This window comes from Garra rufa, chromosome 23, assembly GCF_049309525.1.
Source record: "Garra rufa chromosome 23, GarRuf1.0, whole genome shotgun sequence".
NCBI classification, from domain to species: Eukaryota; Metazoa; Chordata; class Actinopteri; order Cypriniformes; family Cyprinidae; genus Garra; species Garra rufa.
Genome location: NC_133383.1, coordinates 13,782,409 through 13,804,430, shown reverse-complemented (window position 1 = coordinate 13,804,430; position 22,022 = coordinate 13,782,409). Strand labels below are relative to the sequence as shown.

At 35.7% G+C, this 22,022-nt stretch overlaps 1 protein-coding gene across 1 annotated transcript in view; it reads right to left on the bottom strand.

Annotated features, from left to right (window-relative positions):
• Positions 1–10,252: 10,252 nt before the first annotated feature.
• The window catches only part of ypel2a (yippee-like 2a), a 29,025-nt gene continuing 17,255 nt past the window's right edge, over positions 10,253–22,022 (bottom strand). Inside the window, exons 3-5 of the mRNA XM_073829644.1 lie at positions 14,961–15,004; positions 14,765–14,873; positions 10,253–11,880 (exon numbers count right to left, since the gene is read on the bottom strand). Of these exons, the coding sequence (XP_073685745.1) occupies positions 11,791–11,880; positions 14,765–14,873; positions 14,961–15,004 (243 nt within the window). The 3' untranslated portion in view covers positions 10,253–11,790. The remainder of the gene's footprint in view (positions 11,881–14,764; positions 14,874–14,960; positions 15,005–22,022) is intronic.

Sequence of the window (22,022 nt, the reverse complement as noted above, 5' to 3'; positions counted from 1 at the left end):
CCTGCTAGGCCTATCTGAATGAGTTAGTGCTTTAGCTGTAATGTGAGCTAAATGTGTTTGGCGTTCTGTTCCCCCCCAAAATGTACTACTATGTACCATAGTAATGCAATGGTATTCTTTTACTCTGGAGTAAAATATCATATAAATATGATTGTTTATAAATTTAAGCTAGTTACCAATACCATAAGTGATATCACTGCACTATTGCAGATTTTTTGAAAAGGTAGTTTCATTAACTTTTTTTACTTTAGACAAACAATGCCTAATTCATGTTTATCTTTAACTTGAACACCACATGAGCTTCTTAAACAATTTATACAGTTTAGGTCAAAAGTTTACATCCCCTTTCAGAATTTGAAAAATGTTAAAGGTGCCATAGAATGCATTTATACGACATTTTAAATTGTTCTCTGATATCTACATAGAAGGTATATGGCATAGGAACGGGCAAAAAATCTCCAGAAACGGTTTTACAGGTCCATTTACAACCCTAGGATGTGCCCCTAGAATTAAATGCTCTGTTGTTGCCTTATTTGGAAGCTTCATGAATATTAATGAGCTCTGCTCTGATTGGCTGTTTCACAGATCTGCTCATCTCTATAGCTGGCACATTGATAAAAATATATATTTAATTAGGAGCTCTAGCCGCTTTTAATATGTGGTTTGTTGAATCTGCCGTTTTGAATCGCCGACATTTTAGTCTCATTACTGTGATCGCATGTGCTCTGTATATTGTTATAATGCAGAGGGAGTGCTTACTTACCACACAAGTTCAGCTGCTTGTCAGTGATACTCGGGATCTGTAAATCATTAACCATCATCAACGCAGTTATTTCTCCATCATTCACCATCATCAGCGCTGTCATCTCTCTGTTTATGTGGTAAGTGAAATCTTTTGTACTGCAATGTAACAGGCTAGCGCTAGCATTAAGCTAACCGTGTCCCTTCAGTGGCTTGCCTTGTTTTACGGATGTGCTGACGTTACCGATGATTGGGCGATGCAAATGTTTGATGGCTTAACTATTAACGATCCCGGGACTATTGCGTAGTAGTCGGTGTTATGTTGGAATTGACCTATTTATCGGTGGTCTTTTGCAAACACCAGATTTATATAAGAAGGAGGAAACGATGGTGTTTGAGACTCATGGTATGTCATGTCCATGTACTGAACTGTTATTATTCAACTATGCCAAGGTAAACACAGTTTTCCATTCTGTGGCACCTTTAATTATTTTACCAAAATAAGAGGCATCATACAAAATGCATGTTATTGTTTATTTAGTACTGACCTAAATAAGATATTTCAAATAAAATATGTTTACATATAGTACACAAGAAGAAATAATAGTTGAATTTTAAAAAAATTACCCCGTTTAAAAGTTTACACCTCCTAAATTCAAACAGTTAAAATGGTCACTGATGCTTCAGAAAGAAAAAAATATGCATTAAGAGCCAGGGGGTGAAAACTTTTGAACAGAATGGAGATGTGTACATTTTTCAATTTTTTTTAAATTTAGTACTGCCCTTCAGAGGCTACAGAAGTTACTTTCATGTTTCCAAGAAGACAAGATAAGTAAAATTTACCCTGATCTTCAAATTCAAAAGGTTTTCACCCCCTGGTTATTAATGTTTTTTCTTTCTGGAGCATCAGTGAGTGTTTGAACCTTCTATAATAGTTGCATATGAGTCTCTTAGTTGTCCTCAGTGTGAAAATATGGATCTTAAAATCATACATTTATTGGTGGAAAGTGTTCAAATACACAAAAATGCTGGAAAACCGAGGAATTAGTGGGACCCGAAGGATTTTTCTGAAGAACAGCAGACAGTTTAACTGTTCAGGAAAATCAAGGGACTCATGATGAACAACTATCACTAAACAAACAAACAAAAAAACACAGCTGTGGATTATTCAGATAAATTTTTGACCTCAACTATACATGAGTACATAATAAACCCAACACACTTTACAATTTGCAAATTCCAACTGTGTTCCAAAGTCCTGATTAGATTCTCTCAGGCAGCTTGAAAAAATGATGCACCTGGCAGTGTCTTAATTTACAGAGGCCTTTCTTGACGCTTGGCACCTTGTTGCCACGGCAGATTAAAAAGTGCATGGGTAACGTCTGCACCGCAGGTGGCCTGTTGTTGATATCAGCTTAGCATTTGGATAAGCAGCACAGCGGCAACCCAGCTGCTCCAACATTTTAAAAGGGCAGGTGTGTTACCCAAAGCCTAAAATGCTCATTTCCATTCAGCATGCTTCAGCCGTTTGTTTCGGACAGTGCGCGTGTGGCTGTTTGCCAGGAGGAGGGTCTGAATCTATTGCTCTGAGCGCTTTTATCATGCATGTATACACACACACAGATTGGCTGAGGTTCATTCAGGCACCCCCTCAATGCTCTTCATTGGCCTTACTCTGTTATGAGCTCAGTGCAGATGGTCCAGACCTTCTGCTGTTCTAATGGTTTTAACCTGGCCGGGCTCAGATTAATGGCCCAGCTTGAACCAGGAAGTACAGCGGCCAATTACGTCCTGAAAAACATTCCCCTTGAAAATCTGCATCAGACACACAAGCCTCCCCACTTTAATCTCATTGTGAGGTGCTGTTTAATCAACTACGCTCATCCTCTTGATCCTCCATTGTTTATACCTGAATCAGCTTGATGGTCAAAGAGCTTTTTACTATTTTGAGGGGAATCTAGTCAGCGAACGAGAGAGAGAGTAAAGAAAAACAGTTTTTCATTTTTCTCATAGCTAATTTCTTGCATCGGACCAGCTTTGGCTTTGTTACTAACATTAACCTTCTTCCCGGTCCCCCTCCCAAACCATCTGCCACTGTGAGGGCAGCATAATTACCCCAAACAAGTCCCCTTCCCCCCGGACCACAGCCTATGGGTTTCCTGATTAGATGTACCCCACCTCATATGACCCAATGTTAACCTGCTTGCCTCAGACCTGGAAACTGAAATGTTATTCGAGTTAGACAGCAATACAGCATTTCAGTGCTAAGTTATAGTTTTAATAAGCAGGGAGCACAAATATTTAACCTGACTTTCTATAATGGCCTTACTTAAAATAGGTTTATTATCTATTATTAAATAAATTTATGGTAAATATGTGTGTGTGTGTGTGTGTGTGTGTGTGTGTGTGTGTATATATATATATATATATATATATATATAATTTACATTTATGTATGTATAATATAATAATAAATATTATACATAAAACAATAAATAACTATATATATATATATATAACAAAGTATATGTTGACATGTATGTTATGTATAACATGATAACATAATAAATATAAATAATAAATATGTAATAAAATAAAATAAACATTTATAATGTATCTACATAATTATTTTATATATCATATAAATTATAAAATATATATATAAATATTAAATATATTTATGATTATATATATATATATGTATATATATGTTTTTTGTATTGTATTTATTACTTTATACATTATACATATAAAAATGAAAAATTTATATATATTCTGTAGATATATATATGTTATATATGTGTTATTTATAACATGATAAATAACATAATAAAAGCAAACATATAATAATATTAATATATATATATATATATATATATATATATATAATTATTTTATATATCATATACATAAAGTTTGTTATCTATTATTAAATATATTTACGATTATATATATATATATATATATATATATAATATACTTTTTTTGCTTAAAAATGTGTATCTGTGTATTTTAAAATATTATATATATTATAAGGTTTATTATCTATATATATATATATATATATATATATATATACCCCTTTATGTATCCTTACATCTAACATGATGTGTTGCTTCATGCATATTCATTAATAATACAATTGAAAACTAAAATAAATAAATAAAAATATATTATGTAAATATTTTTTTTGGGGGGGGGGGTGGTTAAATGATAATAGTTCATCACATAAAATAATATGATGTATTTTAAAAAACTTGTAGTATGAAATAGTCTGAACAGTTAAAAAGATACTACTCACTGTTTTGACCAAATGTTGAGATAAATGTTACTTCCATTTTATTTAAATTCCACACAGCGTATTATTTATTGTGTAACAGTTGTTTTTGTTAGTTTCCATAAACAGTCAATGGGATTCACTGGTGATTTCTTTATCTACAGCAGAGGGGCTTGATTGCAGCAGGAAACACTGAGTTGTGTTTGTACACAGGTCGGATATAATCCAAGTCCAAGAAATCACACTCATGCACACGTGTTGGTTGTGCAAAGGTTCTTCGCCAAAGACTGAGATGAGGGCAGTGGGTAAATAAACCTGTATAATCTGAAACCAGTGCAGAGATTACAGTCTCTACATCTCTAATCCAAATACTCTTATTAGAAACATTTTCTCATATACATCAGAGTTAGAGTGTTGAGGATATATTTTTGACATTTAAAATGCATGAGTATATGATTTGCATGTATAAATCTTTTTTTAGTGCAACTTCATGTGACATATACTGTCATTTAATCTTAGGGTATTGCTCTATATTGGCTTTGGTGGTTTGCTTTGGGTTAGAATGTATATTTGCTCTACAGAGGAGCTGTGTCTCTGTGTCTCTCTCTCTCCCTCTTTCTGTCACACAGACACTCACTCACTCTGTCCGGGATGGATATCGCATTTATTTTTAGACACAGTGGGTTTGGCCAGCAAGAAGCTTAGTATACATCATGTGGCTGAGGCAGGCAGCTTTGAGGAGAGGTTGAGAGAGACAGAAAGAAAGACCTCCACCCTAGACCACAATTAGCTACTGCTTTGAGATGTACCCCACATCTCATTTCTCATTACCACATTATATAAAAATACTACGTTCTCATGACTATGTTGCAAAAAAGGAGCAAAAACAGTGGTAATAAAATTAGGTATTTATTCTTCATGGTAGTATTTTATTTGTTTTACTGCCTCAACCTACTTACCGTATCACAGTATCGCAATTATGAATTGTATCTTGTAATTTATATAAATTATATATTGTTATTTATGATATAATATGTAATTTAAAACAAATTATATATATTCTAAATGTAATTTATATGTATAGGCATATCTATCTATCTATCTATCTATCTATCTATCTATCTATCTATCTATCTATATCTGAATATCTATATCTATATATCTTTCTATATATATATATATATATATATATATATATATATATATATATATATATATATATAAACCTAATTACAACTTTTTATCTCACAATTCAGATTTTTTTCAGATTTTTTATATCTCACATTGTGAGATATAAACTCTCAATTCTAAAAACATATCAGTTTTTTCCCCATCAGAACTCGACTTTATAATTCGCAATTGTGAGTTTATATCTCACAATTCTAAGAAAAAAGTCAGAATTGTAAGTTTATATCTCACACTTCTAAAACACAATTGTATCACAATTCTAAAACAAATTCAGACTTATGAGTTTGTATCATGCAGTTTTGAGAAAAAAGTCAGAATTGCATGTTTATATTTCATACTTCTTTAAAAAAATCTGAATTACGAGTTTGTATCATGCAATTTTGAAAAAAAAATTTGAATTGCAGGTTTACCTCACAATTCTTAAAAAAAAGAGTCAGAATTGTGACTTTGTAAAACTTTGTAGTTTTGAGAAAAAAGTCAGAATTGTAAGTTTATCTCAGTTCTTAAAAAAAGAGTCTGAATTACGAGTTTATCTCACAATTCAAAATTACATGTTTGTATCACAATTCTGAGAAAAAAGTCAGAATTATGAGTTTGTATTACGTCATTTTGGGTCAAAATTGCGAGTTCATATCTCACAATTCTTAAAAAAAGTCAGAATATCATACAATTTTTAAAAAAAAAGGTCAGAATTGCAAGTTTACATCACAATTCTTAAAAAAAAGTCAGAATTGCGTGATTATATCTCACAATTCTAAGAAAAAGTCAGAATTGCACGTTTGTATCACGCAATTTTAGGAAAAAAGTCAGAATTCCAAGTTTATCTCACAATTCTTAAAAAAAGTCAGAATTACGAGTTTATCTCACAATTCTTAAATAAAAGTAAGAATTACAAGTTTGTATCACACAATTTTGAGAAAAAAGTCAGAATTGTTTATTTCACAATTCTTTAAAAAAAAAAGTTTGAATTGGGAGTTTATCTCGCAATTAAAAAAAAGTCAGAATTGCGAGTTTGTATCACGCAATTTTGAGAAAAAAGTCAGAATTGTAAGTTTATCTCAGTTCTTAAAAAAAGAGTCTGAATTACGAGTTTATCTCACAATTCAAAATTACACGTTTGTATCACAATTCTGAGAAAAAAAGTCAGAATTATGAGTTTGTTTTACGTCATTTTGGGAAAAGTCAAATTTGCGAGTTTATATCTCACAATTCTTTAAAAAAGTCAGAATTGTGAGTTTGTATCCCACAATTTTGAGAAAAAAGTCAGAATTGTTTATCTCACAATTCTCAAAAAAAGTCAGAATTGCGAGTTTCACGCAATTTTGAGAAAAAAGTCAGAATTCTGTTTATCTCACAATTCTTAAATAAAAGTAAGAATTATGAGTTTGTATTACGTAATTTTGAGAAAAAAAGTCAGAATTGCGAGTTTGTCACAATCTTTACAAAAAGTCTGAATTGCGTGTTTGTATCATGCAATTTTGAAAAAAAAAAGTCAGAATTGCGAGTTTATATCTCACAATTCGGGAAAATAAATTCTAAATTACGAGTTTATATCACGCAATTTTGAGAAAAAAGTCACAATTGCGAGTTTATCTCACAATTCTTAAAAAAAGTCATAATTACGAGTTTGTATTACGTAATTTTGAGAAAAAAGTCAGATTTGTGAGTTTTTATCTCACAATTCTAAGAAAAAGTCAGAATTGCAAGTTAGTATCGTGCAAGAGGAAGAAGTCTGAATCGTGAGTTTATATCTCTTAACTCACAATTGCATGTTATGAAGTCAGAATTGCAAAATATATAAAAAGATCAGAATTGAGTTTAAATCTTGCAGTTCTGAGTTTTTTTTCTCTGAACTGCGAGTTTATATCTCGCAATATAGACTATAACTCGCAACTGCAAGTTTATATCATGTGTAACGGAGGCCAGCTAGTAGGAGCTGTGTGGGTAAACCTCACTCCCCTGATCTCAAGAGACGCACTAGCGACCGACGCTAGAGGTTGCAGCCTTTAGCCTCCTTGTTAGTGCGTCCGCCTCCCGTGCCGGAGACCCGGGTGTAAGGGGTTACATTGGTGCCGTGACCCGAACGGGAGTGAGGTTTAGGGGGGTGAGTGTAACGGAGGCCAGCTAGTAGGAGCTGTGCGGGTAAACCTTACTCCCCTGATCTCAAGAGACGCACTAGCGACCGACGCTAGGAACTTGGAGCGGGTGTGGTAGGACCCGGGTGTAAGGGGTTACACATGCAATTTGAGAAACAAGGTCTGCTAGTTTATATCATGCAATTCTAACTTCATTTCTCAGAATAGCGAGTTTATATCACAATTCTGAGGGAAAAAGTCAGAATTGAGAGTTTTTATGTCACAATTCTGAGAAAAGCCTCATAGGTTTTTTTTTTGTCATGCATTGTTCTGAGAAAATTGCTTAATGTCTGAATAAAAACCGTTGTATACATCTTTTTGTGTCTTTTTAAGAAGCAATGCTGTTAAGTGCTGTAATACATATTACAGGGTGTTAATTCCCACCGGGAGCTTGAATAAAACGATGAATTCATAGTATTAGTGCTGCCTTGAGGGGGGGGGGGGGGTGATACTGGCTGCTCCTAGCAGTGTTGGGCACTTACCTTTAAAAAAGTAATTAGTTATAGTTACTAGGTACTTCTCACATATAGTAACTGAGTTAGTAACTGAGTTACATCATTATAAAAGTAACGAATTACCAGGCAAAGTAACTATTGCGTTACTTTAAAAAAAAAATCTAATTTAATATAACTATAAAATAAATATAAAACATTGTACACTCATCTACACTATTTTAATGTTGTTGTGGGACAACGTCAGAGACAACTATCAAATTCAACATATTATTATAAATATTATCATTACTATAGTGGAACAATAAAGCACAATAGGTGGTTTAGAACTTTAAATATTTATTGCACAGACCGACGCAGAGTGACTCTTTTTTTCCTGGGCATAAGTTGCACGTTACATAAACATTTTTGCCTTTCACCTCAGCGAGGGAAAAGTAGTGCTTATACTTCCAGTTTGCGAAAGCTACCTTTGAACTTGTTGGACTTGCCATCGTTGTGACTCCTGGATGTTGGTGTGTGAGACTGATCGTGTGTGTGCATGTGTGTGAACACCCGCACTACTCTGCCTCTGATTGGCAAACAATGGAAATTTACTCAATCTAAGCCAATCATCGCGTTCTCAGTTACACCACGTTTACAGACACACCAATCATCATCACTGGTTATGTGTCCCGCCCCGGCCCCGAACACACACAAACACACACACCCCAGAGAAAGAGAGGTCCTATGGCTGAGAGAGACGCTGCTTGCATGAAAACTGCTTCAGTGTTCTCCGTTATAGTAACGCGCATTTTATTGTCAGTAACGGTAACGGCGTTGTAACGGGGGAAACAGTAATTCGTTTGATTACTCGTTACTGAAAAAAGTATCGCCGTTAGTAACGCCGTTTATTTCTAGCGCCGTTATTCCCATCACTGGCTCCTAGTATCATGGTTATGAGAGGCTGCCCACCATCTGCTGCTGTAAACAATGTTTCCTGGCTCTGCCACCCTCTCACACACTCACTGCATGCAGAGACAGCGTACAAGGTTCAGTACAGACAGGCCTTTGGGAACATTTGAACTCTGCTCTCAAAATTCATATCCTAAATATCTGCAGAAACCCATGTTTTAATTAAAGGCAGGGTAGGTGATTCGGTTCAAAAACACAGGGTAAAGTTGTTCAGGCCACTTTTCTAAATGACCCCGTTATAGCTTTCCAAAGGGTACATTTCAACATTTATCAACAATTATTGGCCTAGAGAGACCAGAGAATTGTACTGCATTGTTTTTTTTTCCAGATTGAGCGAAAAACCTAGGACTCGTTCGCAAAAGACGGCTTTTTCTCAATCATTTAACAAACAATTTGATTGACAGCAGTGGTTCTAGAGGCAAAGTTGTTCAGAAGGAGGAGTTCTATCGTATGATATGACTATTGTATGTATGTGTTGTTATGCCTTTGAAAAATGCAATATCGCCCTCAGTGGCTGATTTCTTTCAAATTTTTCTCAGACGTTTGTGGCCGTGAGTCGAACAGGCCCACCAAATTTTGTTCCGATCAGCCTCTGTTAACCTTGTCTAACAGGTACTCAAAATTTGTTCCCCAATGCTGGCCATGTTTTTTGAGATACGCAAATGTCCTTGTAGACACTTGTGGCACTTCGGACCAAGACCATGCACAGCTATTATGATGTTAATAGGGCAAATGGTTGTGCAGTTATAGCCCTTTTTATGTTTTTTCCCCATAGTGTCCAAGCTCCATGATTTTTTCACTGTGACCTCAGATTGAGCTCTTACATAAGTGCGAGAGTTTGACGAAGATATCTCATTCCGTTCAGGCATTTCACTAAAAGTGGCACTGCCCCCTTCAACCATTTTGGCGTCCTTTTGCAACGGAGAGTCAAAAGTTTAACTTTTTTTTGATAATTATTGATATTTACTCTCCATAGAATCTTTCCGCACTGGTTTGGTTTCGATCGGCGAAAAACCTAGGACTAGTTCGCAAAATACCCAAGAATTGAATCTGCGTTTTGTCCGCTATGAGACAAGGATTCCAACATAAGACATTTAATTGATTGGGGCGAGCCTTGGTCACATTGTAGGTGGTGTGAGTACTACCAATCCCTCCAAGTTTCAAGTCTCTACGACTTACAGTTTGGTCTGCATGATCAGTTTTACGTGGAGACCACTTATCCGTGACCATTCTAACAATTACAATAGGGTTTCAGTGCTATGCGCTTGAACCCCTAAAAAAGAATGAAATATAACACTACCATTCAAAATAATTTAATACTTTATTAATGTAACACTGAAGACTGGAGTAATGACATATTAAAATAAAACATTATAAACTGTAATAATATTTCACAATATTCCTGTTTACTATATTTTTGATCAAAGAAATGCAGCCCTGATGAGCATAAAAGACTTCTAAAACATTTGAACGATGAACGATACACTCTTAAAGGACCAACACAAAAGGACTTTCATAAAATGAGCTTTATTGATATCAGATTAAAATATACTGATTCCAAATTTATCTCACACACACTTTTCTCCTTGAAAAAATTGAAATTATTAAAAAACGAAATAAAACATTGGAATAGGTGGAGCGGTCCCACAGAACGATAAATACACAGATGTAAGATCGAGTGCTAAAACAATACATGATGACTGATCATAAATACATCAGAATAAGACATTATTAACATCCAAAACACCTTGAAAAACCGACTTGTTCTGCACAAGACAATTCAGCTGAACCAAATGACACACAACAATGCAACTAAAAGTCCGTTCACACCAAGAACAATAACTGTAATGATAACTAACGCAACAGCCAACAAGCATAAACTGCATTTATGTGGTCTGTCACTTTAAATGCTTGAGTGCTTTCCGATTGGCTGTCAATGTTTTATCATTGTAAAAAATTACCTTACAGACTCCACATTTTTTAAACTTTATGTTTATCATTACCGTTATTGTCCTTGGTGTGAACAGGCCTTAAATCAGGAAGTCAAACTCAGTTTGGTCAGCGTAAGTGATGAAAGAGTCTTTGGTTGCGCCAAGGCTTTTTATTTACGAGCCCATCTGGATTACCTCGTTCAACAGCCACATTTACTAGCTGTCGATTGCTTTCTTCCCCAAAAACACTTCTGGTTTACCACTTGATTTGTGATTTAACGGTGGGAAATAATAAGACCGAAGAGGACATCACAGGCTGTGAGAACGCCTCAGTTCCCTCTCAAAGCTGCTTTTCTCAGCTGCGGCCGGGGCTAAAGACTTGGCTCTAGCTGATGTACGCGACCTGTGCCCTATAATTTACTTCATAATCACATTCAAAAGAAGACAGATCACAATCTGGAGAGGAAGTGTACGTACAAACCTCTATCAATTGTTGCTACTTCCGCTATACAAGGTCAAAGTAAGACCACTGTGGCTGCTACGGTTTAGCATAAACGTGACGTCCCTAAAACCACGGTCGAATAAATACACGTATAAATAAACAACATGCAAGTGGAGGAAATAAAGACACAAAAAAAGGGAAACAAATGGATGACGCTTTAGTGATGAGTTAAAAGGTGCCGTGCTTAATGGGTTCGTCTTTCGCCCTTCTTTACCATGGATCCAGCCATTAGTTAAACCTGAGTGTGGGACAAAACTGTGACCTTGGCCAACCCAGAAGGAAAGCAAACGTCGATTTGTGCCTTGATTTGCACACACACATGCGCACGCACTCCCTTGAATTGAATAGGAAAGTATTCGCATAATAGAAACACTTGGTGTCTAGCTGGCACACATTCGTTCATATATATATATATATATATATATACACACACACACAAACGGGAAATGGGTAGCGCTGCTGCTGTGAACCTTGCACCCTCACCCTCTGGTTTTGAGGTGTGTGTCAGGTAGATAGATTTCCAGGGAGGAAGTTACAGCCAGATAATGAAACTAATTATTCATATGCTGCACGTCTCTTTCCAGCGTTACGGGCCGTGGGGAGCTCAGGGTTTTCAGTCCCACCCGTTGTCCTTGATCATGTGGGCCAGCTCGATGATGAATTTGCCCTCTTTGTACTTCTGACTGCTTTCGAAGGCATGCTCCTAACGGAAAGAAGAAGAGGGAGGGAGAGAGAAGAGAAATGTCAGGAGAACGAGTGTGTGGTCACCTCAAAGTCAAGACCTGCTAATCCAAAAATAATAGACAGCTGTTGGGAAGCTTTTCTGGATATGTCAATCAAATATAAGAGCTTTAAATAGCGGTATTAGAGGAGATGTTTCACTATACATGGGCTGGTCAAATGGTCTAAATGTATTCTGATCTGCTTATTCTTTAAATATAAGTGTCAATGATGTCAATTAGACCTCTCACCTCTCTACCTCTTATATAATGAATTAACATATTTGTGTGGGGGAAAAAATCATAAAAGGCTGAAATGTGATAATATGCATCATTATTATCCTTAAAAAAGTCAAACGGTTTTATTATAAAATATCATTAATATCTGAAAAAGTTTTCAAATGTCAGGGTGGTTTAACCATTGTGCAGGAATCCATTTTGTTGTTATGTGATTAAAAAATATGAAGAGAATAATTAGAATTGCTATATATCAAAATATAATGAATGATCATTTATGATTTTACAACTCTTATTTGTACAACAACTTTTTACAAAAATAAATCATATATATATATAATTATTAAATAAACTGAATACATCAAAATCTGTTAAGAAAATATTATTGTATTTTACAATATTCATTACCGTTCAAAAGTTTGTGGTCAGTAAGATTTTTGTTTTTGAAAGAAGTCTCTTATGCTCACCAAGTCTGCATTTATTTGATCCCAAATATTGAAAAATATAATTACAATAATATTACACAAACTAAAGTATTTAAGCTATCACTAGTGAAGCTTAATGGATATCTTCAACGTTAGATCTTCAATCAGGCTAAAGACATGCCAACAATGTGTTAATTATGGTAGAAACATGCTATCAAACGTGCTAATCAGCATGCTTAAAACATGGTAACAATGTGTTAATAACATAATCATGGTAGCAACATGCTAATAATGCTAACAACATGCTAACATGTTAATAACATGATAATCATGCTAGAAACATGCTAACAACATTCTAATCTTTCTCAAAACATGTTGGCAAAATGCTAACCATGTTAAAACATGTTAATCATGTGTAAGCATGTTTTAGCTACAAGCATGCTAGCAACAACATGCTAATTATAATAAAACATGTTAGCAACATGTTAACAATGTGTTAAATCATGCCAGCAACATCTATCTAAACCTTCAAACTTCAAGCTTTTACAACTGCGTCTAACTTTCAGTCAAGGCTTTAACATGCTAATTATGCTAAAAAATGCTAATCATGGTCCCATCATGCTAGCTACATGTCAATCATGCTAAAACATGCTAACAACATGTTAATAACATGATAATCATGCTAGAAACGTGCTAATTTTTCTAGAAACATGCTAACAACAGGGTAACCATGCTAAAACATGTTAATCAGACTACAAGCATGCTAGCAACAACATGCTAATCTTGATAGAGACATGCTAACCTTGCTAAAACATGGTACCAATTTGAAATTCATACTAAAACATGTTAGCAACATGTTAACTCATGTTAACAATGTGTTAAATCATGCCAGCAACATCTAAACCTTCAAACTTCAAGCATTTACAACTGCGCCTAACTTTCAGTCAAGGCTTTAACATGCTAATTATCCTAACAACATGCTAATCATGGTGACAACATGCTAGCTACATGTCAATCATGCTAAAACATGATAATAACATGATAATCATGCTAGAAACATGATCGCAACAGGCCAATCTTGTTAGAAACAAGCTAGCAACATGCTAATTTTGCTAGAAACATGCTAACAACATGCTAATAACATGACAATCATGCTAGAAACATGCTCGCAACAGACCAATCTTGTTAGAAACAAGCTAGCAACATGCTAATTTTGCTAGAAACATGCTTACCATGCTAAAACATAACCTGCTAATCATCATATCTAATCTATCTGAACTTTCAAACTTCAAGCTTTTACAATTGCGTTAATCTTTCAATCAAGGCTTTTTCAAGCCATTTGTTTGCAAACTTTACTCATCTAGTTTAAAATGTAATTTATAACTCATTTTTAATAACATTTCTTATTAAACAGGTTATCAACGTCATAATCATGTTAAAAACTATTGGTTTACATGTCAATCGTGCTAAAGTTATGCTAACAATGTGTTAATCATGGTAGAAACATGCCATCAACATGCTGTTTTTACAATTGCGGTAAACTTTCAATCAAGGCTTTTTTAAGCCAACTTCAAAGTTTGTTTGCAAACCTAACTAGTTTAAAATGTAATTTATACCTAATTTTTTAATAACATTTTTTATTCATATCAGAGTTGACAACAGTTCTGCTATTTAATATTTTAGTGGAAAGGTTGATGCAGGATATTTTTGATAAATTTATTGCAGCCTTACTGAATAAAAAAAAATCTTACGTAGATAAGATGTAGATATTGCATTTTACCTGATAGTTACACCACCTGACTTTAAATAAAGACATAACTTTTTAAGTTTTATAGAAGTGACAAGAGTTTAACATTTTCCTAAATGCTTTTTACTGATTAGCCATCTGCTAGTCTGTGAAGACAAGAAAATTCACACTGTTCTGTCTTGAAAAGCACGAGGTACTCAAAGGTTGTCAGCAGTAGATTAGTGACGCAGGTCAGGAGTGTGTGGAAAAGCCACTTAAAGTATCTCTTGTGTTGAGTTGTGTCCAGGTCTCTAGCCTGAGTCTTATCCTCACGTGAGATATGGATGAGCTATCATGACTGGGCTGGAGAAAGCTGTCAAAACTGAAATGTGCACGTCCGGCGTGAATGACCACGAGTGTGTGTTTGAGGTAAGTGGTCTCTCAAGTGAGTGTGTGTGTCCAGTGTGATCCAGAACTTACGTATTTCCAGCCCAGAGTGGTTTTACAGTTCTCACAGTAGATATCAGCCACCGCGTGAAGACCGGTCAGCAGCACCCTCTCCTCTGCCGGCCCACAGCCCACATTCACCCTGATTGATGAAAATGTCCAAATTAAAAAACAGACAAACTTTCTTTTTTGTTTGTGTTGCATGGTTAAAACAAACTACAGGACTTACACTGAGTTGAAGAGGTAGGCCCTGCCTTGACTCCCTTGAAAAGACTGCACAGGAAATAAAACAGGAAAGATTACATTTCAAAACTGCCCACATCCTAATAAACAGACTGAATTGGCTGACATGTGTTTTACATTTTTACGTCAGAGTAATTCAACTAGAGATCGACCGATATGGGTTTTTCTATAACCGATGCCGATGTTTAGAGGTCAGGGTCAGCCGATGGCCGATATGTGCTGCCGATTTTTTTGGCCGATTTTTAGGGCCGATATCTTGAAGTTCTCCCCTTTATTTGCATGCTAAAATGTCACACTAATAATAAGTGGATGCACATCATTTCTAAACTTAACATCATGAACAATGAACACAAGGAACCATCTTTCAGATCTTGATTTTGTGCACTGCACAATATTATTATAAAATATTTAACCAAAGTTAACCAAACAAATCGAACTGACCAAGTATTAAATATATAAAACAGATAATATAAAAACTGTTTTAAAAGTATAAGAGCTGAGATTAATGTTAAACTTTAATGTTTTAAATATAAAATGTTGAATACAGAAAATTTAAATGATTTATATAACTGAGAGGACCTGCCAGCAGATGGCGGCAAGACACTGATTTAATTAGTGAATCATATCATTCATTTGATTCGTTTGAACAGCTGATTCATTCCTGAATAAAGCAAATGACTGTCTTTATGAATGAGAAATTGAATCATTTCACTAGATTCGTTTAAAAACGCACGTTCATTCATAAACGATACACCGCTGTTTAAATGGAGATGCACAGCGGCTCAGTTGTGACTTGTTTCAGAATACTTTTGACGACAAAAGACAGCAAAATCTTACTTTAGATGACGAAATAAAGCAAAATCAGGCAATAGTGTAATCCGCCTGCCACCTACCCGCACCTAAATTTTTCTCAGATTTAGCAAACCGCACGCGATCTTCCTATTACAGTTATTCTAATTCTTAGTTTTGCATGATGATATGATGAATGGATGGTTCATTTTAACAGCTGATCTTCACATCGCTGCACACTTACAGTATATAGGCTTAATCACTCGTGCTTTTAAGCCAAATCTGTACTGAAAAAAATAACGTTTACTGACATCTGAACGTGACCATAGTTATAAACTGGCAGTATCTGGGGTGACGGAGAGGACGGCGCGGTCGCATCAGGTGCAATCATCAAAATATATTTAAAAGGAAGCTGGCGCCACGGTCCTGACCACAAAACTCAGGTTCAGATTTTAGAAAATGTAGTTAATGTTTACATCATTATTGATTTATCTCATTCACGCGTGACCCACCCACAAGTAATTATAATGCATTTTTTTATTACCCGACCAGCGAATATAACCTCCATCCGTGCATCACTACTGTCTCCGAGCGGGGCGGAGTAATCACAACGCTGCATTGTTTGCGAGAGCTGCCACCTTCTCCACGCACAGAGTGAAATTCTCCGACTCGGATACAGAAAAAATAAAACAGAACTTATAACACTGGGGCTAATATGTTAGCAAACAAGCTGCTGATCGTTTTAGACTACAGTCTTTAAACTTAACTGCAAGTAAGCAAATCTTTAACCAGCTGTAGCATTATGCCAGTTCCCGACGGTCCTATGATTTTCTTTCACTAAGTGAAAGCAACACTTCATAGTTTACTAGTAATATTTAGTACATATATGGCCATGGGACTTTGAAATATCAGAATTATATTAAAAAATGGCAAATATCGGCCCAATATATCGGCCGGACAATATATCAGTCGGCCCCTAAATTTAACATCATTTACTTGTATTGTGACTGATAGTGGAAAAGCGGCTATTGTTTTCTAATAAAAAGGCCCAAAATGTACACAGCTTACAAAAGAAACATCAAATAATGTAAGTAATTTGTCACAGAATGGGAATATGTGAATAAGTCAATTTTGACAAAAATGTTATATTTTATTAAAAAATTTGTCAAAACAGTAATTTTGTGAAATATTACAAAATGTAAAATTATATATTTTTTTAAAGGTAATTTATTCCTGATATCAAAGCTGAATTGTCAAGAGATTTACAATGATTAATTCTATGATTGAATAAAAATGATAAAATATAATTTAAACATTTTACTACTTTTGACATGATGAAACACTGAATCTATTTGAATACATTATTTCTATATTTAAAGTGCCCATGAAATCAAAATGGAAGTTTTTTTGAGTTTTAAGTATGAATATGTTAGCCCTAAAGGAGAAGTTCACTTCCAGAACAAACTTTACAGATAATTAACTCACCCCCTTGTCATCCAAGATGTTTATGTCTTTCTTTCTTCAGTCGTAAAGAAATTATGTGTTTTGAGGAAAACATTTCAGGATTTCTCTGCATATAATGGATTTCAATGGTGCCAGCGAGTTTGAACTTGCAATATGCAGTTTAAATGCAGCTTCAGAGGACTCTAAACGATCCCAACTGAGAAAGAAGGGTCTTATCTAGCGAAACAATCAGTTCTTTTCAAAGAAAAATTACAATTTATATCCTTTTTAACCTCAAATGTGTCTTGAGTGTACTCTGTGTATTTTGGTTCAAGAAAGACTCCAATTGAATTTTTTATTTTTATATTTGACCTTTTTTATAAAGAGCGTTTAATCATCTTTGCATGTTCACTTGTAAACACTGGTTCAGTACTTGTGCAGCGATGTAGGGCGTGTTTGAAGTTGGAGGAGAAAATGAGTTTTCTTTACAACTGAAGAAAGTTGTTTACAGAATTCGTATTTTCTGTATGGTGGTTGGCACTGAGTACACTGTTATAGGGGATAGGGAACAATTAAGACAGTAAATATGCTTTCTGTTGGGGCAAATGAAGTCTGGTTTTGTGCGAACCGCCGCAGTACACATAGGTTAAGAGACATGATAGCATGGAGTGGATCATAAGCGCAAACCACAAAATGTATCGAACACATTTGAATTCTACACAGAATGCTGTATTTTATAGCGATATGGATGAGATTGCGACTGTCATACGCTGTCAAAAGTGGCTTTACCCTGCTCAGTTGCTCTGGTCCAAGCTGTCAAATAAACAAAACACTGTTGGCTGTATAAAAAAGGGGCGGGACTGATAATTTCAGTTGAAATTACGTCAACACATAGAATAACGATGCGTGTTTCAAAGCACTTCAGTGGACCTTTAATTAATTACAGTTGAATATGTACGTCAATTTACTTAATATGTGGGTTTTCCATGTTTAATGAAGGCAGCTACAATACTTTAGCAACCCGAATGCTGGATCACGTTTCCTTTAACCAGTTTTCCTACCTGATGGTTAAATCTAAAAACACAAGCCTCCTATTGTGCAGAACTCTATTAACCTACTTTTAAGCTACTACAGTTCTGTTCCATTCTGATCTTTATTTGGTTCGGAGGGATTCAAACTAATTGAAATCTAATTATCATTTCAACCTCAACTCCACCCCAGAACCACCCGTGGTGCTCTCTCTTCCCCTGAAACACAAGTAATCCTTGTTAGGCCGGATACCGCTGGCTTTATTTTGCAAACACAGCATGTGAACAACTAATGAATGAAGCACAAACAATCTTGTCTCCTCTGTACAATCTGTAAACACACGCAGTGCATCAGAAACCCTGTCTGAGACAATAATGGTATCAGACGAACAAAACCCGGCGCGCAGACTTTAGCGCAGCATTGTAAATATACGTGGGTGTTCTGGATCATCTGTGTATAACACAGAGATGTGATTACTCTTACTCCCATGTCACACAAAAGCCCAAACGATGACCTGCTTCCCTTGATCCTTGATTGTGTGGCATGTACGTCAGGAAGCTGAGTGTCTTACTGACCCACATTCTGCCCACACACACAATCCATGCATATATAACTCACACACACAAAGTTCACATTATAAATTAAAGGTGCTATTAATAATCCTTGACACATATTTCTCCACGCACACACATAACGAAACACACCTCATAAAAGGGCCCATATGGTGTTTTAAAAGTGGGCCACTGGAGGGGTTTATGCACATGTAGTACAATTAAAGTGGGATTATATGGTTTCACTAATGAAGTCATTAACTCAGTTTTTATGTATGGGTCCGTTCTGAAAGAACAGAATCAAATGCTCTCACAAAATCCACAATGCAATTCACAATTGGATGGCAAAAACATATACACTGTTCAGAAGTCTGAGGTAATATTTTAACATATTTGTATGGCTTTATTTATTTGATTAAAAATACAGTAAATACATCTATATTACGAAATATTAAAACAATTTTAAATAACGATTTTCAATTTGAAAACATTTGAAAACATAATTTATTCCTGTCATTGAAACGCTGAATTTTTAGCATCATTACTGCAGTCTTCAGTGTCACATGATCCTTCAGAAATCATTCTAATATGCTGATATAAAGCTGAAGAAATATCTCAAGATTCTTTGACGAATGGAGAATTCAAAAGAACAGCATTTATTTGAAATAGAAATATTTAGAAAAAATATAAATGGCTTTCCTGTCACTTTTGATCAATTTAAGATCAAGTAAAAGTATTGATCTAATAAAAGTGTAGGATCTCGATCAACAGAGCACCACACAAACTGCAGAGAATCAAGCCAGCCATAAAATTAATCACAACCAGCACATGACCATCTGGTAGACGCCAGCTAGTCTACAAGTCTTCACTAGTCTTGACCCGGCCTGCCCCGTTAACATTAATTCACGAAAGGAGTACAAGAAGATTGTAACTTGCAGAACAACGTACAAAACAGAAATGGCCATATTCCAAAGAAACAAAAGGACCCTCTTTCTCAGTCAAAATGCTGAGACATGACCATCACATGATAATCACCAGACGCTAATTGTATGGACCGCTTTTGTCGAGATCTGCGACTTACGCATCCAGAGAGAAGAAAATGCTCTCTGTCTCAGAGCACCTAAGAAACAAACCTCCAGTCTTCTGAAATTAAGCTGGCATGGCACATGATACGTCCAGCGTGACTCACATGGTTTTTCGGACTTCCTGTCCCACTCTCGTCTGACATTCCGAATCCAACGCAGCGTCTCAATTGAGTACACTGCAGAGACAATCTTTAAGAAACAATCAGCTTTTCAACAGTATCATATGTTTTCATGTTTTCTTTTATATTATGTGTTTTATGTGATCATTGGAGTTTAATCTATGCATTATATGCCTTTAGGAAAGGAAGTTATCAAATGTATTAGCATGCAAGCAATATAGCTTTATTTGATATGTAATAAATTGTCTGAATGAATGATGCACAGCAAAATGAATGAGAAAATGATAGTGTATACTTTAGGCATCGAAATAGTTTATTGAAGTTAATAACAAAAATTGCAGAGAAATCCATATCCTAATAAGTTACGTACCAGAAGGAATTACAGGACGAAAAGGGGGTGGCGTGACCCGCCCCTTCAGCAATGCCATTGGATCCCAGCATCGTGGGACGTGCCCTAGCGGCCCGTTTAAAACTTCATGTTTCTAACAGAACTGTGCGAACTAAGCAAACTCAGCAAGAACTCAGCGAACTCAGAGCTCCCAGCTCTCGCCTCACGCCTTTCGCCTCTTGTGGTTTGAGTGCTTTTCCATCTGCGCTCGACCGCTCGACCAAGCACGCGACGGTGCCATCAAAACTCTACAGAACAAACTGAAACTTCGTGATTGCCAAACTCTTCAAAGCCTCGCAACTCTGATACAGAAGAGCTCCGAACGCATCAACCTGCGTAACCAGGCAACCGAAAGATCGGCTCCAGAAAACCACTCCTCCACGTCGAGGGATTTCCCAAACTACGTCATCGACCAGCAACCAACCAGAACTTTCGCTCAGACGAGCCCCCGGAACCCCCGTTCCCGGCACAAACGCAAGTAACAAGATCTCTGTTTACTTCGCTGAAACTGGTGCAAAATACTCCCTAAGTAGTTAAAAGCTAAGTCTCTGCTTTTGTGATTTTCTAAGGTTGCGATCTAAGAACTAGTTAAGATACTAGAACATTTGGGGTTCTCCTCAACTCAGTAATTTCTCATCCCCGGAACTGTATGAGTGTGAATGTGTGTGTGTGTGTGTGTGTGTGTGTGTGTTTATTTGTGTTTAGTAGATTAGCGTTGTGTCTTAGAGTAGTTCAATAAATCATTGTTTCATTAAAAGAAGTGTCTTGACTTTATGTTCACAAAAGTTCTATCTGTGTTTAGATCAAGCTACCTCAGCTTTAAAATTTCCTAACGTAATATTTTGGTTTATTTGTGATCTTGGCCAGGAACATAATATAAACCTTTTGAGTTAATACATTATGCTGAATTGACCACTTTGCTGGACGAATGGTTAAGAAGTGTAATCTATTAATTCTGAATCAATTTAATCAAGTTTCGAATCTTTCGATTCGATTCCTTATTTGAATCATTATAAATTTGAGCTAATTAATTCCTTACAGATGGTGGAGAAGATAACGCGAACACATCTAACTATTTGAACATAAAACAAGTCATTCTGTATGTGTATTTGTTCTATTTTATCCGGAAGAAATAGTTCAAAGACAGAGAAACAGTTTATTGTGTACTGTATGCTTTATTGTGGCTGCCAGTCTGGAATGAATGAAAGCATAACTTTGAGTTGTTGTGTAAAGAATTTAAACGGCAGTAAAGTTTTAGAAATTGAGACAAAGAAAAGAAGAAAAACGAGCGTGTTCCTTGTTTTTCATCTCTGTCAAAAGGCCTTGCAGCTAGTGTTTTACCCTGCGAGTTCCAGAGTGAAAACTTAAGCTGACTCCCGGTTTAAGATCTTTAGGCTCGCGACCTAATGCTCTTTTACCAAATATTCACTTAAAACTAACGTTAGTGAAGTTAAGACGTGGCGCTCAGCGCGAGCACCCACACGTTGCTTTATGGGAGAAATTTTGAGATCTTAAAATTGTGTGGCTGAGTCCATATGTGCTGTGGTGTTGTTTAAACAGACAAGCACAGAATTAAGGTCCGCCGAGACCTGTGAAATATGTTGCATTAATCGCAGTAAAGCTGTGGATATATGTGCCTCACTC